The following is a 27,758-nucleotide window of genomic DNA, read 5'->3' as shown; positions in this document are numbered from 1 at the left end:
AGGATGCCCGTCACTCATCCTCCCCCGCCCGGGGAGAAAGGCGGTGCTCACCCAGAAACACCGCCCACGCAACCCGTGATAGGTGGAGGAAGGTGTATGGCCACGGCGAGGCGCGTTGGAAACTGACGCCATTTTGGCTCCGACCAAGGACCGAATTCTGAATATAAGATGACGTGTTAGAGCCAAAATGGCGGGCGCAGAGCTACGGTTTCATAGAACGTTGGGACGGCGATGTCGAAATGTGATTCGCTGAGCGTCACCACAGCAACGCGGTTACGCTGTTATCAATGCACTCACCCTTTGAATGGTGCTCGTCGAGCAAATCGCGTAACAGTGTTAAATACTGTACTTATAGAGCAGTTTATTAATACATGCTGTCATAAAACGCTAAAAATGAAACGCAAACACGTTTTTTTTTTTTTTTTGTAAAATAGGCATTTTATAATTACCGAAAGATATCGTGCGTGTCATATATACAACAAGTTTGATACATGAAACACCATTTTGAGAACGACACACGTCTGTCCGTTTTCTTTTCTTCAATACAATGTGAAACATTTTACGACAACTATCCATGGCTTCAAATATTTTATTCGGAGTTTAACGATTCCCTAAAACGTAAACCTGGAATTTCACTAGATTTGTTACATAAATTCAGACACACTATAGTAAACTAAAGACTGTCAAACCGAGTCTTTAACGTCTTAAAAAGGCGGTAAAACACTCAATGAAACCACGACCTGAGGAAACTAAATACAGGTCTGTTTAAAACATCAAATGACCTTTAAAAGTCCAGTTTTTTATATGATAGGGGAGAAATAAAAAGTAGGCGTTTATTAACCACACTATTTTAGGAAGCTGGTCTGTATTTTACTCTCTTTTGGGGGTATATTATTGATTTTATATTTCAATATCTTTTTTTAAGTACAGTGGTTTCTCACACGGAGAGGGGGTGGATGTAGTTCCCCTCCATGCTTTTGTCTTGTGTAGGGATATGTATCTCGTAGCTTATGGTGATGCGGTCCAGCCACGTTACCAATGTACAGGACTATTTTTCAGCCATTTAACTATTCAGTTGTACATATATATAAGCTTAAACAGCCAGCTGGCCATATATCTATCACAGAACTCACTGAAGTGTTTGCAAAAAAATGCATGCCGTTCCCTTTGCTGTGTCCTTAAAAACACATAGCAGACTCTTTTGAATTGTTTAAAATCTCCCAGCATGCTTCATAAAAAAAGGCAACACATTTCTCAACATTTACTCAGGAGCCAGAAAGAAGAAAATAAAATTCTCTAGAAAAAAAAAAAGGAAGGATCGCAGTGTACCCAGATCACGCACCCTCCTGCAACAGCATCGCTGGTTTTCTGTTCCCACAGTACAGTGCGCTGCTCATCGCACCAGCACTGCTGCAGGAGGGAGCGTGATCTGGAGACACTGCGATGTGCAGAACATGCTATTGTAATTCTCTTGTGACGTGTGAAGAAGAATCTATTGCTTAAACAACATGGGACAAAGCAATCGGACAGTAATGTGTTTCCTGTACACACTGCAGAGGCTTCTGGGACACAAACAAACAGAGTGTGAACGACCCCTTAAGAGAGACCGGGGTCATTTGAAAATATTTAGTTCTTGAAGGATCTTCGAGTAAGAACGTGCTTGCAAGGTCGGTACATTAGTTGCCTTTTTTTTTTTTCGTTTTCAATTTTTATTAACCCACATGTTTTATATACAAAACACTTTGCAGTTGAACATTATCCAGCAACATTTAAATAAAATGAAAATGACAATAAAAAGTAAAAAAAAAAAAAAAAAAACGAACAAAAAAAAAAAAAAAAGTCCTACCAAGTTAGAATCTAATAATTCCTTCAATAGAGTTCGTGGACAATGCTGCTGTTTCTGCTACTAAAGAGGAGAGAGAGAGAGAGAGAAAGAGAGAGAGCGAGAGAGCGAGAGCAAGAGAGAGAGAGAGAGGAGAGCGAGAGAGAGAGAGAGAGGAGAGAGAGAGAGACAGAGAGAGAGATCATGGTTGTCCCGTTAGATATAAATCCACTGTACAGTTGTGTCACTCTGGGTTTGAATTTAGATGGCCACCTAGCACACAGGCCTGTACCTCTGCCTTCGTTTCTGCATGGCCTCTCTTTACCACAAAGACAAAAAAAGAAGAAAAACAGAAGTCTTGTGTGTGTGCGTGTGGTTGGTTGGTTGGTTGGTTGGTTGATGGCAGAGATGCCTGTTGGCCCACTCTCTTCACAGGGTCAGTTTACAATGACACAATTCTTTGTAGATCTGCTTTCTGAGCTTGGGCATATCCTGCTGGGTGAAACCAAAGGGCTCTCCTAATGCCAGACACTTGCAGTACTGAGAGAGAGAGGAGAGAGAGAGAGAGAGAGAGAGAGAGAGAGAGAGAGAGAGAGAGAGAGAGAGAGAGAGAGAGAGAGAATCAAAACCAGTTCTGTGCAACACACCTGGGGTCAGTTATACTCACAGCAGAATTGTTTAATTGCACTGCAGTGATTACAATTATAAATACAAAATACCCTAACATGTTTACACTCTGTTTATCCTAAAATAACCAAAGCAATGATCACAGGTACAAATACAGAAATATGATAAATTGCAGTTGAATTACACATTTGTCATTTCGATCGGTATTGTATATTCAACCATTTATTTATTTATTTTTTTAATTTAGTCGCTGCCAATTCGTTTTTATTATTTTCTCCCCAATTTGAAATGCCCAATTAGGCTCAGCTCCCCGCTACCACCCCTGCGCTGACTCGGGAGGGGCGAGGATGAACACACGCTGTCTTCTGAAGCGTGTGCCGTCAGCCGCCCGCTTCTTTACACGCTGCAGACCCACCGTGCAGCCGCCTCAGAGCTACAGCGTCGGAGGACAACGCAGCTCTGGGCAGCTTACAGGCAAGCCCGCAGGCGCCCGGCCAGACTACAGGGGTCGCTGGTGCGCGGTGAGCCGAAGACACCCTGGCCGACCTAACCCGCCCTCCCCCCGGGCGATGCTCGGCCAATTGTGTGCCGCCCCCTGGGAGCTCCCGTCCACGGTTGGCTGTGGAATAGCCCGGACTCGAACTCGCGACATCCAGGCTATAGAGCGCATCCTGCACTCTAGCGAGTGCTTTTACTGGATGCGCCAATTTACAGGATGGGTTCGCTACAAAAAAAAAAAAAAAAAAGGTTGAATATACAATCCAGATCGAATGACAAATAAATGCGTAATTCAACTGCAATTTATCAGGTATCGGGTAGAATCACAATTATACAAGTGTGCCAAGGTTCCACATTGCAACACATTTCAAATTGCACAGTTACAATAGCAACCGACCCCAGAGGTCTGCTGCACAATCTATACTGTGTGTGACCATGGTAACGGAACGCTGTACTGAGAGAAAGCGCGTTCTTTGCGTGGGCAGGTTCAGAAACGCATTCCTTTAAGATACACGTTCCTGCGTTATCATGCTTTCCTGTCTGAAGCTTTTCTTAAACAGAGCAGCCTTTTTTTGCTCATGTTGGAATCGCAGTGCGACAGACAAACAATTGAAAAAGAGAATCTGCAGCTCTGGCCAAAAGTTTAGCATCACCCTCTAGAATGAACTCATTTTGCTTCATAAAGTCGAGTGAAACCTGACGATTAATGTTAACATATTGAATTACACACCTCTTTGTAGTTTTCCCCATATACTTAATTTAAAATGCGACATTTCCAAATCTAAACATGAAATACTACTGTACTACTATTATGGCTTCCAGTAGCATTTTGCGAGATCATTTTGCAGTTTCTGTGATTGCATGATGTGAAATAAGCTAGAAATTATGTTACATCCAAACCCTAAAATTCTAGCTGATGCAAAACATTTGATCATAGCTGTAGCTTTAATAAAATGTACTGAAATACACACTACCATAAATTCATAAAATATAAAGATACATAAACCATAGGCCATTTATTACCTGCTTTAATAGGTACTGCTGTTTTAGAAATGATTTGGATATACAGCATTTATAAATGGATGTTTTTCAGCTTTAAATTTAGATGTAAATAATAGTTTTTGCTCGGAAAGAGCCAACTTCCCAACCTATCGAACATTAAAAAATAAACGAACCAAGACTTTACAAAAAAATGACTTTACAACATGAAGGACCTACAGTTTGTAGTTTTAGGAGAAATAAAATTAGATAACGTACAATACAGAAGAATACATGGATAAATACTCAATACCACGATGCCTGAAGGTTTCAAGTTAACTATAAAATGTTATAAGCAATTTGAAATCTGCAACTGGTTAGGAGCTGAGAATTTTAGAACAGTCCAATTAAGCCAATTAGTTAAATTAAGGGTTCAGTTAATTGAGAGCTCAGCTGGAACAAAAAAAAAAAAACATAAGACACTAGGGTCCCGAGGACCGAGTTTGTTGTAAATAAAAAAACAGAATGTGTGTTTCTTTCGAAACTGCACTTCTCAGATCTACAGAGTGAATGGAAGTGCAGGAGAGAGAGAAGATTTATGATCGAGCAGCACTGCTTTTCACTGGATTGAAAAAAAGCCAAAAAGTTTAGTTACCTGAAGAACGAAGGCGCCGCAGTCGCTGTCATTGTTCTGCCTGGCCACATTCTGCAAGACAAAGAGCCCTCGGGGTGAAGCGCTCGGAAAGGTTATCCGAGGGTAATGCATGCTTGAAAAAACGGGTTTATTACCCCTTCACGTTCATTATTCATCAGTCATTTAGCAGACGCTTTTATCCAAAGCGACTTACAGAGACTAGGGGGGTGAACTCTGCATCATCAACAACTGCTGCTGCTGCTGCAGAGTCACTTCCAACAGGACCTCATTCCGATGTTAGCTTTGTGATCATCGTTACAAATCAACCCCCATACCCAGTCTGTACGGATGTTGTTTCTGTGATTTACAGCAAGTCAATACATGGTGTGTAGGGTGTCACTTATTTTAAGACATTCTGCACATTTCATGATCCTCAGGATTATAGATTAAGAGATGCCCCACGCAGCATGTATGAACTCAGAGCCGGTTCCAAAATAAATGGGTAATTGAACTGTAATCGATCAATTATCTGGTATCATTACAACTACACCAGTGTGCCGAGGTTCAATACAACGACTCACCATTTTGAAGAATCCCTTCCAGCCGTCGCAGAAATCAGGCTTGTCTTTCTTGAGGGCCTCTGCTTGAAGGTACTTTGCAATGTGCTAGAGAGAGAGAGAGAGATACAGACAGAGAGAGAGACAGAGAGAGGAGAGAAAGAGAGAGGAGGAGGAGGAGGAAAAGGAGACAGAGAGAGGAGGAAGAGGAGACAGAGAAAAAAGAAATAAAAGAGAAAGAGGAGAGAGAGAAAGAAAGAGAGAGAGAGAATGAATGAATGAGACATGCTAACTGAAAACCAGTATATAATTCAACAGCTAGCTGCTTGGAACATAAGTTTGGGAATGAGAAAAGGCCATTTGGCCCATCAAGGCTCATCCCTTGTTAGCACACCATTCTCCCCTAACCACAGAGTCTCGTCTTTTTTTAAAATGTTCCCAGTGTTTTAGATCCTACTACATCACATGGTAGGCTATTCCATGCATTTATAACTTAAAAAAAAGTGCTTCCTATCTTCTGTTCTAAACTCTACTCAGCTTCCATTTCTGCCCTTTTCTTTTCTGTGATAAATTTGAAGTCGTGTCTTTGGATAGCTATCTATACCATTTATGATTCTAAAGACTTCAATCAAGTCCCCTCATTCCTCTTTTGTCTAGGCTGAATTCCCATGCAATGTACGCTAGACCCCTGCTCTTATCAAAAAGTCCCCTTTGCTGTTTTCAGACCCTGTAGGGTATGATCACAGCCCCAGAATCCTCCAGTCCTGGGGGGGGTCATTGCTGGCCAAGGGTTACTTTCTCTCTCAACCAACAGGCGTTCTGCACCGGAGATCGTGCAGGCTGTCATACGCACACATCCCACTTGACAATTTTTACATCTCTCTCGTGAACCGCTTATCAGATTGTCATGAATCTTGGCATTGACGTTATTTAGTTATTGCCGATAACAGATTCTGGGGAGATCGGGGGTGCCTGCCTGTCGAAAGGTCACTCTTACATTTTTGCAGCTAGCTGCTGAATCAAATACCGATGAACATTTCATTTCTTATTCCACACGGTTCTGCGGATGCATTTCCTGGTCATGAACTTCATCACGCTGAAAGCTGCGATTTTGAATTTGCAGCTGTGGCAAAATTTAATAAAACTATTTGAAAAAAAAAAATAAGCCATTGGCCAACAATCCAACTCAAGAACAAGCCAATGCAAGCAGGTTTTTAAATGCAATTGAAAAGACTGGACCGCCCCAGCCCTGCTGACGTGACGATGGAAGGAAGGTGGCTGTTTGACAGGCTGGCTCCGATAGCGCCAGCGCAGCGCGTGGTTACCTTGGGGCAGCGTCTGTTGAGTGTGCGCTGGGAGTCAAAGTAGGTGACTGTGCGTTTGGGCACGTCCACAGACACCAGGGACCAGTGCACCTCCAGGTGAATGGGGATCAGGAGCAGAGACTTCTTGAAGATATCCACCTGGAAAGGTTTGTTCGACAACTCAATGAGTTACAAGTTGCACGTCAATCTTGCAAGACACCTTGTCAGCACTAGATTCGAATGTGTCTTTGCTTACACTTCGAAACTAGTCCTGGGAAGCATGTTATTCCACTGTAGGGGCTAGATAAAAAAAAATGTATACCATCTCATCTAGCTATCTGCCTAACTTAATGTATAAACTGTTATGCAGAAGCTGGGTGTGGCATTAGCACACAGCATGGTTTATCTGTGGTGTTATCACACAAGTTGAATATAAAATCTCTCACTAATGTACCTGCTTTGTTGGCACACTTCCACAAATAAGCACCTCCCTCGGGGGGGCTGCAGCAGCGAATCAGAAACACTTACAAGGTTACATCCCTGCTTTCTGATTCGCTATAAATCAAGTTAGACTTGGCACTCAGTCCTGATTGGGTGACATCCAACGCGCATTTCTTTTCAGACTCGCTTTCCCCGTTGCTGTTTTCAGAGTCTGTAGGGTATGATCACAGCCCCAGAATCCTCCAGTGCTGGACACGCCCCCTGACAGAACATCAGCGGGCGGCCAGGAGCTGGATGGGATTGTGGGATCATATGACACGCATGGGGATCATCACGAAACAGCGGCTGGGAGAGTCTCTCCAGAAAGCGAACAGTTTTACGGCAAACACAAGCGCTTACGTTTTTCGTCCATCTCTTTACCCCGTCGTAGCCTTTCGTTCTCAGTTTGTCGTAAAAGAAACTGTTGAAGAAGTGAACCTGAAACACAGGGAGAAATCAGACTATAACCCACAGAGACTTCTGAAGATATAAGATGTAGCAACACTAAAATAAGCTTCTAAAATACAAATGACAAATTTTCATCTAGTCTTTAACCCTGCAATGCCAATTTCTGGATCACATGCTACAGTGCTTAAACACCCCTCTATAGTATAATTTTTTAATGTTTAATACAGTATATAATGGTTTTGCCAGATAAAGGGGGGGGGGGGAGAGAAAGTGTGTTTTGTACAAGAAATGGAATCTAGTTACATAAATAAAATCAGCTTTTCTCATTTCTCGAATGCTTCTGCATTGCAGGGTTAAGAATCTAATCGTTTGTCTTTGAATTGCACAAGCTTGGTTTGCATTGACACACGTACACCCTAGTACAGCTCTGCATGAAAGCACGTGGTCATTGTTAACCAGATATCTGACATTGCCATGTTTGTTAATATGCTTTACCATACCTCACAATGCTTACCTATGCTTCATCATGCCGTCACTGTGCTGGATTACACTGTGCTGTGTGCTTTCACTGTGCTTCATCACACTGTGCTGTACTTTCACTGTGCTGTATTACACTGTGCTGTGTGCTTTCACTGTGCTTCATCACACTGTGCTGTGCTTTCACTGTGCTGGGTCACACTGTGCTGTACTTTCACTGTGTTGTGCTGTATTTCACTGTGCTGGGTCACACTGGGCTGTGCTGTATTTCACTGTGCTGGGTCACACTGGGCTGTGCTGGGCCACACTGGGCTGTGCTCTCACTAGGGGAGGCGTGTATAAGGGCTGTTCTCACCTTCTCAGGCACTGTGTCCATTACCAGGTCCCCGTACATGTTCATCACCTGAGGAAACAACACCGCGGATTGAGCTGATCAGAGTCACCAGGAGGGACGTTTCCCAGAAACTGAACAAATTACTGAGGTTATCTGAACTGTTTCAGCACTGACTTTGACGGACCATTCTACAGCTATGGCCAAAAGCATTGCCTCACCCTATAGAATTAACTTATTTTGCTTCATAAAGTCACATGAAACCTGCTGAACAATGTTACGCTAACATATTGAATTACACACCGCTTTGTAGTTTTCCAGATACGTACGTGACATTACGAAATCTAACATGAAAATGCTACTGGCTAAAGGTGGTCCTTGGAAATCAGCAACGGGTTCTCTGGATGTATGTAAAACTGCACGGCGTGCCACATGCATGTATATATAGGGCAGCAGTGTGGAGTAGTGGTGAGGGCTCCGGACTCTTGACCGGAGGGTCGTGGGTTCAATCCCAGGTGGGGGGACACTGCTGCTGTACCCTTGAGCAAGGTACTTTACCTAGATTGCTCCAGTAAAAACCCAACTGTATAAATGGGTAATTGTATGTAACAATAATGTGATATCTTGTAACAATTGTAAGTTGCCCTGGATAAGGGCGTCTGCCAAGAAATAAATAATAATAATAATAATAATAATAATAATAATAATAATAATAAATACAGCAGCCTGCATTATATATCACAGATTGACAGGGATAACAGCAACAAAAATCACTGAGCTGGAACCAATAGCCTAATATCAAGAAACAAAGGAGCGAGAATAGGTCAGTCAGCCCATCAAAGCTGGATGTTGTCAAGGTCAGGGTCTTAAAGGATCCCAGTGATTCAGCATCGACACCACGGCTGGGTAACCCATTCCATCCCCTCCCCGCTTTCTCTGTGAGAAGAAGCGTCTCCTTCCCTCTGTCCTGAGTCTCCACTTTCTCACTGTGTCTTCCGCTCCTGCACTGCTCTTAAAAGGAGTTGACAAACCCTGACCAACACCTTTAAGATTTTAAAGGCTTCAAAATCAACACCCGCCTCCTCCCCCTCCCTAATTCTTCTTTCTTCCAGGCTAAATAAATTCAGTCCAGCCCCCCCCCAACCACTCATTGAAGCCCCGGGATGCAGAGGAGAGGATCCCAGCGGTCTGCCCTCCCTGCTGACCTGGTCGTTGAGCCAGTTCTGCCCGTAGAGCGTGCTCAGGTCGTCCATGGTGAGGACGTGTCGCTTGTAGTTGACCCGGAACCCTCGTACCATCGAATTGCCCAGCATCCGCTGGTAGGACTGCATTAGGTGGTGCACCATCGTCTTCCTGCAGAGAGAGAGAGAGAAGGCCGGGCGCTAAACAGTGAGACACAGGCTTGAGAAACACTCTGTTGCTTCCCTAGACACCTTCACCATCCTCTCCAGGGACCGCACAGGCTGCATTCAGACTAATAGAGTCTGCATACCCCAAGACTGATTCTAGTGTCTATCGTGCGTGTCCAGTGAACTGCACTAAAAGAAGATTTTATTTATTTATTTTCATGTAGTGCTCAATTATTTTACCGCTACCCAATTTAGAATGTATAATAAAGGTTCACCCCTCCCCTCACCGCAGCGATTTTTAAAAAAAAGCCTTGGTGGCTGTCTGTGTGAATTTGACAGCAGCGTGTACCTGTGGGGGGTGCTGAAGCTCTCCTGGAAAATCTCCTGCAATCTCTCCACCACCTCCTCAGCGTGGACAGGAATCATGCTGCCGTAACACCGCAACATCTCATCCAGGATCCCTGCAGAGACAGAGAGAGAGAGACAGGGTTACACCAGCACAGCACAGAGACAGAGACAGAGACAGAGACAGAGAGAGAGAGAGAGAGAGAGAGACAGAGAGAGAGAGAGAGAGAGAGGGTTACACCAGCACAGCACAGAGAGAGAGAGAGAGAGAGACAGAGAGAGAGAGAGAGGGTTACACCAGCACAGCACAGAGACAGAGACAGAGAGGGTTACACCAGCACAGCACAGAGACAGAGACAGACAGGGTTACACCAGCACAGCACAGAGACAGAGAGAGAGAGAGAGAGAGAGAGACAGAGAGACAGAGAGAGAGGGTTACACCAGCACAGCACAGAGAGAGAGAGAGAGAGAGACAGAGAGAGAGAGAGAGGGTTACACCAGCACAGCACAGAGACAGAGACAGAGAGGGTTACACCAGCACAGCACAGAGACAGAGACAGACAGGGTTACACCAGCACAGCACAGAGACAGAGAGAGAGAGAGAGAGAGAGAGACAGAGAGACAGAGAGAGAGGGTTACACCAGCACAGCACAGAGACAGAGAGAGAGAGAGAGAGACAGGGTTAACCAGCACAGCACAGAGACAAAGACAGAGAGAGGGTTACACCAGCACAGCACAGAGACAGAGACAGACAGGGTTACACCAGCACAGCACAGAGACAGAGACAGACAGGGTTACACCAGCACAGCACAGAGACAGAGACAGACAGGGTTACACCAGCACAGCAGAGACAGAGACAGAGAGAGGGTTACACCAACACAGCACAGAGACAGAGACAGACAGGGTTACACCAACACAGCACAGAGACAGAGACAGACAGGGTTACACCAGCACAGCAGAGACAGAGACAGAGAGAGGGTTACACCAACACAGCACAGAGACAGAGAGAGACAGGGTTACACCAACACAGCACAGAGACAGAGACAGACAGGGTTACACCAGCACAGCAGAGACAGAGACAGGGTTACACCAGCAGAGCACAGACACAGTGCAATGCAGGGTAGTGTACTGCAATGTAATCAAGGGCAGCGAATCCCCAGACAGTACCTTGCACACAGGTGACATGCTCCTCCGTGAGGCTGCCTGCTACTTTCTCTTTTCCCGGGGAGCTCTCTCGTGTCTGGGGGGGCTCCTGTGGATCTTGGGGTCCCTGTCCTTGCGCAGCTTCGCTGATGCTGAACACCTGGCTGATCTGGATCCCGCCCAGTTCAGGGGACTGGCTGAGCGACGGGTCTGGGAATCCATTCACTGCACCGGGGAGAGAGATTACAATAAGACTGGGTGCAGCAGCAGGGCTAGTGTGAGCTTGTAACCCTGCTCAAACTCCTGGCTCCTGATCATTTCAATATTAATAATAATAACAGACTTCATTGAGGGGAGCTCTGAACCCCCAGGACTGGGTGCAGCAGCAGCAGCAGCAGCAGGGCTAGTGTGAGTTTGTAACCCTGCTCAAACTCCTGGCTCCTGATCATTTCAATATTAATAAAAATAACAGACTTCATTGAGGGGAGCTCTGAACCCCAGGACTGGGTGCTGCAGCAGCAGCAGGGCTAGTGTGAGTTTCAAGCCCTAGATTTTGAAATCCTATTTATCCATTTCCTGTCACAACACAAGTTTGGTACTGAAGTCCCAACTCGCTTTCTGCCATAAAAATACATCATTAACAATAAAAACGAGAACATTATGCTTGCAAGAGTGTGGAAAAAAAAACACCACAAAACACGATTACACAACACAGCCCTCACCTGGATGTGCGTCTTCCCCAGAGCTCTGCTCCCCCTGCGGCCCCCTGCCCACACCGACACAGCCCCCCTGCAGCTCCTCAAAGGGCGGGTAGAGAGACAGAGTGGCCTCCGGGGACAGGAGAGAGCCCAGGAGGGGCTGTGTGGAGGATGAGGAGGAGGGGAGGGCAGTGGCAGCCCCATTCAGGAGCTCAGAGTCCCAGCTGGTGCAGCCGCCTCCCTCCTCCGTCCCTCGGTACCGCTTAAAGACCGGGCCTGGCTCGCCGGAGGAAGAGCCGGGGGACAGGCTGTGGAAGAGGCGCCCCCTCTTGGGTCTCCTGCGCCTCATCACCGGCCTCCTCTTCCACCTGCGCAGGTGGCTGCGGGAGTATAGAAGCAAGCTGAACCCTCGCCTTCTCTGCCTCAGCCTGGCCTTCCTGGGAGAAGGGAGGAGGAGGCCATTGGGCAAGGCAGAGGCAGAGGGTCTGTCCTGTTCAAACTCCAACTGGGAGCTGGCCTCCTCAACCCAACTGCCCTCGCTCTCTTGGTCTCCCTCCACCTCCTCCTCCTCCTCCTCCTCCTCCTCGTAGACTCTCTCCAGCAGTGCCCGCACCTCGCTGGGAGGCGCCCTCTTTCCTGACGGGGAGCCCCAGCAGCTCCTGAGCTCCGTCCTCAGTCTCTCTCTCCTGCCTCCAGCCCCGCTGTGTTTAAGGTGCCGTGGGGTGCCCTCACGGGGCAGGCTGTCCCCCCCAGCCCCCAGCTCCGGCCTCCAACGGTTTCGCACCAACGCAGCGCCGCAGTCTCGCATCGTCCCTGACAGCGGTGTGACCACGCCTCTGCCTGCAGCGGGCGAGAGAGAGAGAGAGAGAATCAGACTGATTCAAAGTAATTACAGCCAGCGACAGTCCCATGAAGTTTATCCATTTAGCACTGCTACACAGGTCTCAGATGCACAGCGTAAGCCTTTTATGCAGGATGACCTCACATGGGGACAGACCAAAAAAACAGTCTTTATATGGGGCAGTGTTGCAAGGTCAGCGGGTCCCGGTTAGCAATATTGTTTGGGATACAGTACCAGCATTAGTATTTCAATAAAGGAATCACATTGTAATCCGGTTGCTGGCCTGGTATGAATGTTGATTTGTCCCTTCAGAGCTTCCATACAAATTTGTTGATAGTGATGTGTGGATGAGCCAAATTTATACTAGCTATGATTTCTTATGAAAGAAATTGATTGTTTTTTGATGCACAGGCCTATGTGTTAATAATAATAATAATAATAATAATAATAATAATAATAATAATAATAATAATAATAAGCTTGTTTTCAGTTAAATAAATTGGGCTATTTTTTAAGTGACTTTGGGCTATAAACCCAGTAGAAATCCTGCAACCCTGATATGGGGACACATGGAAGACAAATGGAAAACATTTTATCAGTATTTATTAATTAGTCATTTTAGGCGACGCGTTTATCCAAGGGGACTCAGACAAGGGGGTGAACTGTGCATCAACAACTGCTGCAGAGTCACTTACAATAGGACCTCGGTTTTAAATCATTTTTCAACTGAAAATATATGTGTGTCCAAAACTACCGACAACGAAAATACAAAAAGATATCTAAACAGGAATTGACAAATGAAGGATAAACTGTCAAGTCAAAATGGCAATAAATTGAAAAAAAACACTTTCATATGAAATTTTAAAAAAACGACCCAGCTGCATGCGGCATCGTGGATTTTAAAGTATGTACAAAAATATATTTTTTACTTAACCTCATTTGGAGGACAAGCTACTTCGTGTTGTTTGGAGCGTTTTTAACTGGCATCGTCAACCTATGATTTTAGATCTCTCTAACTATAGTGTTATGATAACTTACTCTAAATTTGTCAGGTTTGGTCTAAATGTAATTCTAATTATGTGTTTATTTAGCAGACGCCTTTATCCAAGGCGACTTACAGAGACTAGGGTGTGTGAACTATGCATCAGCTGCAGAGTCACTCACAACTACATCTCACTAAAGACGGAGCACAAGGAGGTTAAGTGACGGTTTGAACCGGGGTCCTCCTGGTTACAAGCCATTTTCTTTAACCACTGGACCACACAGCCTCCTAGAATAAACATAATTGTGTTCTGATTTTTCATTTGCTACCGAATGGGTTAAATGGGGCAAAACTCGATAAGAGGGATGGCGTGCATCGTGTCTTTTTATCCTCATAAGGATTAAAACAAAAAACACACGGTTTCCTGCTTTTTATACAGGGAAATGACTTGGACAGGGGTGTCAAGGAACACGGTTTTGAGGAAATGGCACATATGCAAAACGTTCCTCGTTTTCATTTCAGGTATACGTTACTCCGGTATTTACACAACAATAGCGTCTGGGTATCCAACTAACAAGTCAAAACACGCCACTCAGGAAAATTAACGTGACAAAAGTCAAGTGATAAAACACATTTAAAAAAAAAAATACACCAACTGTGCCGTCCCAAATACCGCAGTCCCAGCTTGCGCCGTTTTAGCACTTTCTTTTACAATTGGAGCCCATTGTTGATAACGCACAGAAACAATCGATGTTTTTTTATTTTTTTAATTTATTTTAAGATGTGTTAACCTTGTTTGTGTGTGTGTGTTTCCAAAAGTATGTAGTGTGTGTTAAAGAAAATTTTAAAAAAGAGACGACGCACTACATACAAGTAAAATACTACACGCTATAAATAATAATACGTTTAACGAATGTGGAAAAAAAAAATAAAAAAAACATGCGACGTTGGACATCGTTATTTTGAAACCGGCGGTCGGCTCACTTCGTTTTTCTACGCAGGGCTAAGAAACACACCCGGGCGGTTATTTCATTCGTGTTTTTTTTTGGCGAGAGCGTGTTTTCGTGCTCAGTATTGTTTTGTTTTTTTGTTCCACGGGCCCCGAGTGGGCTATGCTGACAATGTGCAGAGTAAAGCCCGCAGCGCTGGCCTGCACACGCCGGGTTATGTTTTGCGCACCCCCGGGAGTCGAGAGGAGACCCCGGGTTTTACTCACCGCTCGGTCCGGGCCACTGCAATGCCTTGATTTGTATTTCTTTTTGTTTAAATAAAAAAAGCTTCTTTAAATCCGCCTCATTCATTGAACTCTGGCGCCTTCTTACTGCGAACTAGGCCTCTTCCGTCGCGCGTCCTTATCACGTCACGACAGGGAGGAGGAGGGGGGGGGGGAGTGAAGCCCCCTCCTTTTTTTTGTTATACATACACGCAGTCAGGAAAGATTTATTGATTGATTGAGTGATTGATTTACTTATTTATTTATTTCATGTATTTCTTTCTTTCGAGATGTATGTATTTTTTATTTATTTATGAATCATGTTGGGGGTTGGGGGTTGGGGTTGGGGTTGGGGTTGGGGTTTTGGTTGGGGGGTGAGATTGGGGTTGGGGATAGGGTTGATGTGTTAGAAGAGTGCTGTGTGTAGTCACTGTGAGTAAACCTGCAGAACTGCTATCCCCTGTATACCCTGCTGTACCCCGCTGTGCCCTGTTATACCCTGCTATACCCTGCTGTACCCTGCTATACCCTGCTGTACCCTGCTGTACCCTGCTGTGCCCTGTTATACCCTGCTGTACCCTGCTATACCCTGATGTACCCTGCTATACCCTGCTGTACCCTGCTGTGCCCTGTTATACCCTGCTGTACCCTGCTATACCCTGCTGTGCCCTGCTATACCCTGCTGTACCCTGCTATACCCTGCTGTACCCTGCTGTGCCCTGTTATACCCTGCTATATCCTACTGTACCCTGCTGTACCCTGCTATACCCTGCTGTACCCTGCTGTGCCGTTATACCCTGCTGTACCCTGCTATACCCTGCTGTGCCCTGTTATACCCTGCTGTACCCTGCTGTATCCCGCTGTACCCTGCTGTGCCCTGTTATACTCTGCTGTACCCTTCTATACCCTGCTGTACCCTGATATACCCTGCTGTACCCTGCTGTGCCCTGTTATACCCTGCTATACCCTGCTGTACCCTGCTATACCCTGCTGTACCCTGCTGTGCCCTGTTATACCCTGCTATACCCTGCTATACCCTGATATACCCTGCTATACCCTGCTGTTCCCTGCTGTACCCTGCTGCAGCCCTTAATTAAAACAGTGTGTCCAGTTTATAAACATCCTGTGGCTCTTTGAAGTTAAACAAACTTTCACCCCAAAATATCCTGATTCTAAAATACTGCAGACCATTAAATATACACCTGACCCTGCAATAAAACTGATTTAGTTCTCGACTTTTTGAGATTCATTCGAAGTGCCACAAGCACTTTGTTACACCCACAGAAATGGTATAAACGGCACAGAAACACACCGACATCAAGCAGGGAAACACGTGTACTGTGCACTTTGCATTGCATATGCCGACAGCATGCGGGTGTGGGGAAATGATCAGAACACACAGACTGATCAACACTGTACTTTTTCAACTAATGTGCAATGCACACCTGCTACCAGGAGAGGGCACTTGTTCTGAAAAAAAACTAAAGTTTCTATGCTAAATTATTATTATTTATTTCTTAGCAGACACCCTTATCCAGGGCGACTTACAATTCTTACAAGATATCACATTATTTTTTACATACATTTACCCATTTATACAGTTGGGTTTTTAGTGGAGCAATCTAGGTAAAGTACCTTGCTCAAGGGCACAGCAGCAGTATCCCCCACCTGGGATTGAACCCACGACCCTCCGGTCAAGAGTCCAGAGCCCCTAACCACTTCTCCACACTGCTGCCCAAATTGTACTGAATTTGCTGTCTGTACTGGGGATCCGAGAGCCAGCTAATTCAATACAGTCTAGTATAGAGAACTCAGTGCTGTACTGGGGATCTGAGAGCCAGCTAATTCAATACAGTCTAGTATAGAGAACTCGGTGCTGTACTGGGGATCTGAGAGCCAGCTAATTCAGTACAGCCTAGTATAGAGAACTCAGTGCTGTACTGGTGATCTGAGAGCCAGCTAATTCAATACAGTCTAGTATAGAGCTCAGTGCTGTACTGGGGATCTGAGAGCCAGCTAATTCAATACAGTCTAGTATAGAGAACTCAGTGCTGTACTGGGGATCTGAGAGCCAGCTAATTCAATACAGTCTAGTATAGAGAACTCAGTGCTGTACTGGTGATCTGAGAGCCAGCTAATTCAATACAGTCTAGTATAGAGCTCAGTGCTGTACTGGGGATCTGAGAGCCAGCTAATTCAATACAGTCTAGTATAGAGAACTCCGTGCTGTACTGGAGATCTGAGAGCCAGCTAATTCAATACAGTCTAGTATAGAGCTCAGTGCTGTACTGGGGATCTGACAGCCAGCTAATTCAATACAGTCTAGTGAGTAGGGCGGGTTTGATAATTTAGCCCCAGGTAAGCTCTCTGGTGTTAAACTTTCAAAACAGTTCAGCATCAATTTTCAAAACTATTTGCAGCCCTGTTTTTACTAAATCTGAGACACACAAGGTGACAGACATCAAAGAAGTCATTCTTTACAAAAAACGTAAACAGATTCAATTGTCAGTCAAGCAAGCTTCCAGGCTGCTAGGAACTGCAAACGAAAACAAGTCTAACCAGTTCTCACTGGGGCAGGCAGAGACAGAGAGGGGAGGAGCACACTGAATATTGCAAACACTGCTGGGAGAGTCCCTTAGAAATGTTTACCACGATATCGCTGCAGGTGCTTTTCCCTATTTCCCATAGTTTACCCTGATTTGCCATGTTTCTTAATATGCTTTACCGCCATACCTTGCTATTCTTTACAACGCTTGCCTCTGCTTTACCATCAGCGTTATTGAAAACACTTTGAAAAACAAAGGAGTTCATTAAAGACTGGAGTCAACACTTGATCCTAATCCTTGTAATGATGAAGGCTTTGTACACTAACATCCACATAATAATCTCTAAACACATCTGTGGATTTTCTCTAGTGGTAAGGGGATACTATTAACTGTAACACAGGAAGTGAAACCATGGTAATTGCTTCAGGTCTTTCAAATTTCAGCTGACACACAGACTCAGTATTTGTACATGAAGGCTAGAGCAGAGAGGGGGAGGGTTAGAGAGAGAGAGAGAGACAGGATTAGCTACCTGAAGGAAGGGAGGGAGGAGGGAGGAGGGAGGAGGGAGGAGGGAATGAAAACCAAAGGTGAAGGAGAGAGAGAGGAGACCAGGAAGACAAACTGAGAAAAAGGAGACAAAGTTGTTTTTTTTAAAAGCTGAGAGTTGCTGCCTGGTTCTTATTTCTTTCTTCCTCTGAAGAACCAGACTAATATACATTTAAATATATATTTTTTTGTTTGTTTCCCATCTACTTTTGTATCTACTTTTTAAGGAAGGACCCGTTTTCACCCCTGAATTGCTGTTTCTTTGGGTTCCAGGTAAGTTGTTTGGGGTTTTGTTTGTGTCGTTAGGATTGTGTGGCTGTACCGAGCACAGTGGACAGTATGTGCTGGAGGGGCACTTTTCATACTGCATGAAAGCTAATCATTTCAAATCTAAGACCATGTGACTGCCTTTATAAAAGTTTCCCATAGTAAAAGCACAGAACAGTGCAATAAAACACAGAGAGGTCTGGTAAAGCATAGGGAAGCATTGTAAAGCACAGAGAGGTCTGGTAAAGCATAGGGAAGCATTGTAAAGCACAGAGAGGTCTGGTAAAGCATAGGGAAGCATTGTAAAACACAGAGAGGTCTGGTAAAGCATAGGGAAGCATTGTAAAGCACAGAGAGGTCTGGTAAAGCACAGGGAAGCATTGTAAAGCACAGAGAGGTATGGTAAAGCATAGGGAAGCATTGTAAAGCACAGAGAGGTCTGGTAAAGCATAGGGAGGCATTGTAAAACACAGAGAGGTCTGGTAAAGCATAGGGAAGCATTGTAAAGCACAGAGAGGTCTGGTAAAGCATAGGGAGGCATTGTAAAGCACAGAGAGGTTTGGTAAAGCATAGGGAGGCATTATAAAGCACAGAGTGGTATGGTAAAGCATTTTAAAAACACACATGCTTTCACTGTGCTTTATTACACTTTGCTATGCTTTTACTGTGGGAAACCTTTCTAAGGGTTAGTTTACCTTGATCAGTCCTAATAAGCTGGATTGTATTAGATCATTCTTCTTTGCCCGCGGAAACTTCGAGGATTAGCTAAGGTGGTTGATGCATCTCCAATGACGTCAAACTGTTTGAAACACCCAGCCATCTCTTATCAGGGTATGATCAAATCCAGCCTCAAGCGTCTTTCAAGTCTGACCTTTATCAGAGCTGCAGGTCACCTGCACGTCTCTGTTGCTGTGAGTCCAGCATTCAGGTTCATTACAAACTAGACTGTCCAGCTTCTTTGCTTTAAGCTTAGACATCGTGCAGGCGATCTCGCGTATCACACTCCACTCATTTGTGCATGTACAGCTCTTGGCAAATGTTTTGCATCAGCCTATAGAATGAGCTCATTTTGCTTCATATAGTCGAATTAAACCTTCTGAATAATGTTAAACATATTGAATTATTTGTAGTTCACGAAAAACTGACAAAAATTGAAAAATGTGACATTTCCAAATCTAACATGAAATACTACTGTTATGGATACAGACAGACAGACCGATATGGGCAGCAGTGTGGAGTAGTGGTTAGGGCTCTGGACTCTTGACCGGAGGGTCGTGGGTTCAATCCCAGGTGGGGGACACTGCTGCTGTACCCTTGAGCAAGGTACTTTACCTAGATTGCTCCAGTAAAAACCCAACTGTATAAATGGGTAATTGTATGTAAAAATAATGTGATATCTTGAAACAATTGTAAGTTGCCCTGGAGAAGGGCATCTGCTAAGAAATAAATAAATAATTAATTAATTAATTAATAAATAATAATAATCTGGAGAAAGGCTTCCCGGATTGTCAGACTCAGTGATTTTCACTGTGGAAAAGCTGCTTCCGGCTGAGTTACGGGATTGACACTGTAATTAACAAAGACAATTACTGGCATATGAACAGAATTTACATCTTCCTGTCCGTAATAATTTTGATTTGCAAGAACCACACCCACATACAGTTATTGTTATACCACATGAAAACTGAGCTCATATACTGAGCCGTTAATGACTGTATGATTTATAATGACGTTGGCAATTATGGAATTAACTAAACAGACATGTTCACAGCAGTACTCCCAGCCTGTGCAATTGCTTCCTTGTTCAAATGTACCTTTGTTCTTTAGTGTAAACCATCTATATAATTCCTATCTAGTACACCCATTTTAATTTGCACAGTTAGTTCCCACAGTTTACCGTGGCTTGGTTTTATGCTTTACCATGCTTCCGCTATGACAAACCTTTAAAAGAGTTAGTTTACTATGGTTTGCTTTTTAATATGCTTTACCGGACCTCTCTGTGCTTTACAATGCTTCCCTATGCTTTACCAGACCTCTCTGTGCTTTACAATGCTTCCCTATGCTTTACCAGACCTCTCTGTGCTTTACAATGCTTCCCTATGCTTTACCACACCTCTCTGTGCTTTACAATGCTTCCCTATGCTTTACCAGACCTCTCTGTGCTTTACAATGCTTCCCTATGCTTTACCACACCTCTCTGTGCTTTACAATGCTTCCCTATGCTTTACCAGACCTCTCTGTGCTTTACAATGCTTCCCTATGCTTTACCAGACATCTCTGTGTTTTACAATGCTTCCCTATGCTTTACCAGACATCTCTGTGTTTTACAATGCTTCCCTATGCTTTACCAGACCTCTCTGTGCTTTACAATGCTTCCCTATGCTTTACCAGACCTCTCTGTGCTTTACAATGCTTCCCTATGCTTTACCATGCTTTATTACACTTTGCTGTGCTTTTAATATGGGAAACTCTTCTAAGGCTCATTGCAATTAATGTTTATAAGTCTGTGCTAAGGTGCTTTCGCCTGAGTTCAGGAGCTGCTCTTCAGTGCTAGATGCCTGCCACAGACACATGTAACAGAGGCTAACGCACTAATTGCGGTACGATGTCTTCAAAAACAAAGAATGTAAAACAATTCAAATATTTAAAAAAATCAATACGTTTATACAATGTACTGCACATTGTTCATTTATTAATACAATTGTGCGACACTGTGGCACAACACCGGCTCTTTGGGTTAAGACGCTTGCTTGCTGTCCGCAGGGTCGCTGGTTCCACCTCTCCGACCCTGTTACACATTTAAAAATGACCGCGTTTTTATTGCGAAGGGTTTGGATATACGTCAGTACTTATGTTATTTTGGGTTCATTGTATATCGTTCTTTCTAGCCATTAAATAAACACATTTTCACCAGCTTGTATTTATTTTGGTGTAGGGCGTATTGACTTTACACGTCTATGATACTTCACCTCACCCAAGACAAGCATTCTGAAACCAGTCAGGAGCTGGACCGCTGATTTATTGGTTAAGAAAAAAACAAAACAAAAAATAAACAGTACAGCGCCAAACATCAAACACGGGCTTTTAATATCTCATGATGCATGATGATGACACGGACTGATGAAGTTCTTTGCCAGCAAAGTTGGGAACCACATTACATTTCCATTGAAAAATTCACAACACAACACAACAGCTGTATTTTTATTTGATAATAATAATAATTATTATTATTTTAGCAGACGCTTTTATCCAAGGCGACTCACAGAGACATTGATTGATACATGACGCATGTATACCGTTTGCGGTTAACAAAATTAGGGCAGGCCTAAGTTAGCATATCGTTACATGTAAATACATGTAGAAACGCTTCAAAACAAATAGTCCTGTCCTCAGACAAAGCACAATGGCACGTAATGAGATGCATTTTCAAAATTCCCAGCTTACATAATCTTGTACTTTGCTTTTGTCTGTGAAATATTGTTTTGCTTTTTTCGCAGTTCCTCCCTTCCTTCGAATTTTGTTTTGGTTTTTTTTTAATCTCACGTCTCAGAAACCTCGCCTCTCGTTCAGAGTTTTGGTGTTAGTCAGACTCGGTGTATCACAGCTGGGGAGATGCTTTTTAGCCCGGGGGGGGGGGGGGGGAGCAGGTTACCGGCAGTTTGTGACAAACCCGACAGGAGAGGACACCATTTAAGAGATGATTAATAATTATTATAAACCCGTTGTGGAGAAAGTCACTGCTATTTCCCAGCAGATCTCATGAGCAGTGCCAACATTTTATTAAATTATATTATCTACGCTAATAATGAGATCCCGGTGCGGAGCGGATAGTAAGCCAAAAGTTTTGCATCCCCCTATAGAATGAACTCATTTTGCTTCATAAAGTGGAATTAAATCTGCTGAATAATGTTACCTTGTTAACATATTAAATTACCACCAAACCCTACACTTATATTTTACGTCGTTAAGTTTTTTTTAATCTGATCCATCCCCATAGGGCAGCAGTGTGGCGTAGTGGTTAGGGCTCTGGACTCTTGACCGGAGGGTCGTGGGTTCAATCCCAGGTGGGGGACACTGCTGCTGTACCCTTGAGCAAGGTACTTTACCTAGATTGCTCCAGTAAAAACCCAACTGTATAAATGGGTAATTGTATGTAAAAATAATGTGATATCTTCTAACAATTGTATGTCCCTCTGGATAAGGGCGTCTGCTAAGAAATTAATAATAATAATAATAATAATAATATGAGCTCGCCCTGTATGAAAATGAGAGACTACGTGACTCTGCAGCAGCAGTTGTTGATGAAGCATAGTTCACTCTCCTTAAGGCGCTTTGGATAAAAGCGTCTGCTGAATGACTCATTAATAACAATTTCTCAATCTGCACTGTTAATATAAATCACGGTCTTTTTTTTCCTCATACCGATCGCTCTCATTGTGAATGTTACTGATACAGAAAAATAAGCTGAAAGGGTACACAAAGGTTGCAAAGGGTTTTCTAACGCTGGAGGTCATACCGTTGATGTGATTAATCGCGTTGTCGTCTTCGGTTACGTAAACGAACAATCCCACGTGTGATAATAGGTTGCTATTGGCTACCACTGTGACATCATAATAGACATTCCAACTGACATGCGCTAAGGGAATGAAACGGGGAAGAGGTTTAAAAAAAATGTTATTGAGAATATCCGATTTCTGTCTGTCTGTCTGTCTGTCCATGCATCTGTCCCTGTGTTTGCCACACTTTTGCATATAACCAGAACTTATCAAATTCTGATGAAGCATTTCATTTTTTTTATCCCCATTAAAGGTACAATAAATAAGCTACACAATTCAATTAATTTCTCACCCACTTTTATTAATTAAAAAAAGCAGTACAATGATTTTCAACCCCTACTCTCTCCCTCCCTCCCTCCTTTATCCCCCTCTCCACTCCTCCCTCTCCTCTCCCTCTCCTCTCCTCTCCTCTCCCTCTCTTCTCTCAGGGCTGGTTCTGTCATGCTTCGTGACCAGTCCACTGATTGGTTGCTCCAGCTCCTCTCCGAGGTGCATCTGGAGCAGTTTTTCCCTCGAATCCGCGACGAGCTCAACGTGACCCGGCTGGCGCACTTTGACTATGTGGAGCCGGCGGACCTGGAGAACATTGGGATCGGGCGGCCAGGTAAGTCTTGCCAGGGATTACTGGGGTTACAGAACAGCGGAGCTTCAAACACACCCCTAACCTCAACCCCAACCCCAACCACAACCCCAAACTCAATCCCAACCCCTAACCTCAACCCCAACCCCAACCCCATCCCCAAACCCCAACCCCAACCCCAACCCCCAACCTCAAACCCAACCCCAACCCCAACCCCAACCCCAACCCCAACCCCAACCTCAACCCCAACCCCAACCCCCAACCTCAAACCCAACCCCAAACCCAACCCAACCCCAGCCCCAACCCCAACCCCCAACCCCAACCCCAACCTCAACCCCAACCCCAACCCCAACCCCCAACCTCAAACCCAACCCCAACCCCCAACCCCAACCCCAACCCCCAACCTCAAACCCAACCCCAACCCCCAACCTCAAACCCAACCCCAACCCCAACCCCAACCCCAACCTCAACCCCAACCCCAACCCCCAACCTCAAACCCAACCCCAACCCCAACCCAACCCCAGCCCCAACCCCAACCCCCAACCCCAACCCCAACCTCAACCCCAACCCCCAACCTCAAACCCAACCCCAACCCCCAACCCGAACCCCAACCCCCAACCTCAAACCCAACCCCAACCCCCAACCTCAAACCCAACCCCAACTCCAATAACAACCCCAACCCCAATAACAACCCTATCCCCAACCCCAATAACAACCCTATCCCCAACCCCCAACCCAACCTCCAACTCCCAACCCCAACCCTATCCCTGTCTCCCCTTCAATGGAGTGCTAACCAAGGCTTTGTAATGCGTTCCCCAGGTCAGAAGAGACTATGGGAGGCGATTAAGAGACATAAAGCAATGCTGAAACCCAAGTCCTGGCTATCAAAGGTAAGAGAGAGAGAGAGAGAACATCAAGCACAGACCAGTCAAACAGGTCTCAGATTGTGCAGTTTTGAAAGAAACACACGTTTTAGAAAACGTGTATTATTATTTTAATATCTGGTACTAATCAAATGACATAAATACAGCTCGCGTTCAAATTTTTTCAAAAGGAAAAATGAATTCCGTATTTAGCGGGTTAGTGAGCAGCGTCCAAGAATGATCCAAGCGTAAATGTTTCTGATCTCACATATGAATGCATGATGGTTTTGGAATGCTGCGGTTTTTAATGATGTAAAATACAATCTATTAGCATATAAATGCACTTTTTAAAACATTTACAAATAGCTGCAATAGAAATTCTAAGCAGTTTTAGCTCACAAGCAGAAAAGTCTTACAAAGCAGATACCAGACATTCTCAAATGCAGTCGCACCCTGTGCTTATTGCACCATCATTCAAGGTAACAGCTTAAAGACAAGCATGTAGTAAACTTGAACTAGTTATTACTGAAACAAAAAACAAACACGTTTCATTCAACCCCCTGCTTTAGTATTTAGAGTGTCCTCCTTTAGCATTGATTACAGCTCTCAGTCGTCGATGATCTTTCTTAACCAGTATGTTCCATCTTGTTGGTGAAATCTGGGTCCATTCTGTCTGCATACTCCCTTCAGCTCAGACAGATTGGATACACAATGCTTTCCTTTCAGATCAGTCCAAAGCATTTCTATTGGATTGAGATTTTTTCATCTAGAATTCCAGCGTTGACTTAGCTGTATGCTTTGGGTCGTTGCTGTGTTGGAAGATAAACTGTGAGCTTAAGAGCAGGTGGCATCCTTGTACCATGTAGAATGTGTTGATACAGGGCTGCATTCGTTTGATCTTCAATCACATGGAAGTCTCCAGTCCCTAAACTATTGAAACACCCCCATATCATGATCAAACCATCTCTATGTTTAACTGTACAGTTCTGGCCAAAAGTTTTGCATCACCACCCTATAGAATGAACTCATTTTTGCTTGATAAAGTCAAACGAAACCTGCTGAATAATGTTAACATATTGAATTAAACACCGTTTTGTAGTTTTTCCATATATTGAAATGAAAAACTGTCAAGAATGTCACATTTCAAAATCTAACATGAATACTACTATTATGGCTTCCGGTAGACTTTTTTTTTCATTTTGTAGTTTCTAAATTATGTTCATATATGCCCATGTCATTAAATTGAAGTTTATTTCAGCATTTTTAAACAGCTCAGATTGGCAGCCACTCTAGCCCTATGTTCCTGCTGGTGAATTGCTTCCTCGCTTGATATCCAATCGCGTGCTTCTTCTAGGTGTTCAAAGGGCAGAGCGCAGAGCAGTTGGGCCAATCACGGTGTCCCTCCTACCCCCCGGAGCCTGAGCGCCCGCTCACCTGCCTCATTCAGGAATCCGACCTGCAGCTCTGCGAGAAACTGGGGAACGGTTCCTTCGGAGTGGTGAAGAGAGGGGAGTGGAGGACACCCAGCGGGAGAGTGGTGAGAGAGGGGAGAGGGGAGAGGGGAGAGGGAGTGGAGGACACCCAGCGGGAGAGTGGTGAGAGAGGGGAGAGGGGAGAGGGGAGTGGAGGACACCCAGCGGGAGAGTGGTGAGAGAGGGTGAGAGGGGAGAGGGAGAGGGGAGGGAGGGGAGGGGGAGAGGGGAGTGGAGGACACCCAGCCGGGAGAGTGGTGAGAGAGGGGAGAGGGGAGTGGAGGACACCCAGCGGGAGAGTGGTGAGAGAGGGGAGAGGGGAGAGTGGAGAGGGGAGAGGGGAGTGGAGGACACCCAGTGGGAGAGTGGTGAGAGAGGGGAGAGGGAGAGGGGAGAGGGTAGGGGAGGGGAGAGGGGAGTGGAGGACACCCAGCGGGAGAGTGGTGAGAGAGGGGAGAGGGGAGAGGGGAGTGGAGGACACCCAGCGGGAGAGTGGTGAGAGAGGGAGAGGGGAGGGGAGAGGGGAGGGGAGGACACCCAGAGGGAGAGTGGTGAGAGAGGGGAGAGGGGAGAGGGGAGTGGAGGACACCCAGCGGGAGAGTGGTGAGAGAGGGGAGAGGGGAGAAGGGAGAGGGGGACACCCAGAGGGAGAGTGGTGAGAGAGGGGAGAGGGGAGAGGGGAGGTGGAAGGACACCCAGAGGGAGAGTGGTGAGAGAGGGGAGAGGGGAGAGGGGAGAGGAGGACACCCAGCGGAGAGTGGTGAGAGAGGGGAGAGGGGAGAGGAGGACACCCAGCGGGAGAGTGGTGAGAGAGGAGAGAGGGGAGAGGGGAGGAGGGAGAGGGGGACACCCAGCGGGAGAGTGGTGAGAGAGGGGAGGGGAGAGGGGAGAGGGGAGAGGGGAGAGGGGAGAGGAGGACACCCCGCGGGAGAGTGGTGAGAGAGGAGAGAGGGGGAGAGGGAAAGAGGGGAGAGGGGGACACCCAGCTGGAGAGTGGTGAGAGGGGGGAGAGAGTGGGAGAGGGGAGAGGAGGACACCCAGCGGGAGAGTGGTGAGAGGGGGAGAGGGGAGAGGGGAGAGGAGGACACCCAGCGGGAGAGTGGTGAGAGAGGGGAGAGGGGAGAGGGGAGAGGGGAGAGGGGAGTGGAGGACACCCAGCGGGAGAGTGGTGAGAGAGGGGGAGAGGGGAGAGGGGAGAGGGGAGTGGCGGACACCCAGCGGGAGAGTGGTGAGAGAGGTGGAAGGGTGATAACAGCCTTGTATTATATTACATTATGTTATATTGTTGTCTATCAACAGCAGGCACTGTATTGCAGTGTGGTGTATCATACTGTAGGGTATTGCAGTGCGATGTATTGCAGTGTAGTGTATTGCAGTGCGATGTATCATACTGTATTGTATTGCAGTGTGGTGTATCATACTGTATTGTATTGCAGTGTATTGTTTTATCCAGTATGAAGCAGCCTGACGCTCTCTCTCCTCAGCTGGGCGTGGCTGTCAAGTACCTCCGCTCTGACGTTTCCAAGGAGATGGAGACTCTGACAGACTTCCTGCAGGAAGTGACAACGATGCAGACCCTGGACCATCCCAACCTGATCCGGCTGCATGGAGTGGTGCTGACCCAGCCCCTCAGATGGTGAGAACTCTCCCCTTCTCCCCTGACTCTCCCCTTCTCCCCCTGTCTCGCTCTCATTCCACTCCCCTGGCCTTTCTCTACCCCTCTCTCCCTCTCTGTCTCATTCCCCTCTCTCCCCCCCTCTCTCCCTCTCTCATCTCCCTCTCTCCCCTCTCTCTCATTCCCCTCTTTCCCCCTCTCTCTCTCTCCCTCTCTCTCCCCCTCTATCTCATTCCCCTCTCTCTCCCCCTCTCTCCCTCTCTCTCCCTCTCTCTCCCCCTCTCTCATTCCCCTCTTTCCCCTCTCTCTCCCCCTCTATCTCATTCCCCTCTCTCCCCCCCTCTCTCCCTCTCTCTCTCCCTCTCTCTCCCCTTTATCTCATTCCCCTCTCTCCCCCCCTCTCTCCCTCTCTCTCTCCCTCTCTCTCCCCCTTTATCTCATTCCCCTCTCTCTCCCCTCTCTCTCCCTCTCTATCTCTCCCCCTCTATCTCATTCCCTCTCTCTCTCCTCTCTCTCCCTTTCTCTCTCTCCCCTTCTATCTCATTCCCTCTCTCTCTCTCTCCCCCTCTCTCTCTCTCTCTCCCTCTCTCTCATTCCCTCTCTTTCTCCCCCTCTCTCTCTCTCCC

General features: G+C 45.6%; 2 protein-coding genes and 1 non-coding gene across 3 annotated transcripts in view; 1 reads left to right on the top strand and 2 right to left on the bottom strand.

The window, feature by feature from the left end:
- Positions 1-1,035: 1,035 nt before the first annotated feature.
- LOC117967933 (sentrin-specific protease 3-like) lies at positions 1,036-14,837 on the bottom strand. The gene is made up of 11 exons (XM_034915412.2): positions 14,691-14,837; positions 11,676-12,491; positions 10,978-11,178; positions 9,815-9,926; positions 9,322-9,469; positions 8,141-8,188; positions 7,261-7,338; positions 6,442-6,579; positions 5,141-5,224; positions 4,581-4,631; positions 1,036-2,362 (listed from the first exon to the last, which is right to left on the bottom strand). The coding sequence occupies exons 1-11, from the start codon at positions 14,773-14,775 to the stop codon at positions 2,252-2,254; spliced, it is 1,872 nt and encodes a 623-aa protein (XP_034771303.2). The 5' UTR covers positions 14,776-14,837; the 3' UTR covers positions 1,036-2,251.
- Positions 7,062-7,201, bottom strand: LOC117404652 (small nucleolar RNA SNORD10). The gene has a single exon (XR_004544673.3). It is a non-coding gene; the product is annotated as a small nucleolar RNA SNORD10 (small nucleolar RNA).
- Positions 14,838-17,836: 2,999 nt separating the features above from the next.
- tnk1 (tyrosine kinase, non-receptor, 1) overlaps positions 17,837-27,758 on the top strand; it is a gene marked incomplete in the record, with an annotated part of 18,969 nt that continues 9,047 nt past the window's right edge. The window contains 5 exon segments of the mRNA XM_059015304.1: positions 17,837-18,052; positions 23,031-23,206; positions 24,002-24,072; positions 25,400-25,582; positions 27,002-27,149. Of these exon segments, the coding sequence (XP_058871287.1) occupies positions 23,044-23,206; positions 24,002-24,072; positions 25,400-25,582; positions 27,002-27,149 (565 nt within the window).

The sequence above is a fragment of the Acipenser ruthenus genome, chromosome 50 (genome assembly GCF_902713425.1).
Source record: "Acipenser ruthenus chromosome 50, fAciRut3.2 maternal haplotype, whole genome shotgun sequence".
In the NCBI taxonomy this organism is placed as follows: Eukaryota; Metazoa; Chordata; class Actinopteri; order Acipenseriformes; family Acipenseridae; genus Acipenser; species Acipenser ruthenus.
This window is presented reverse-complemented; position numbering and strand designations above follow the sequence as displayed.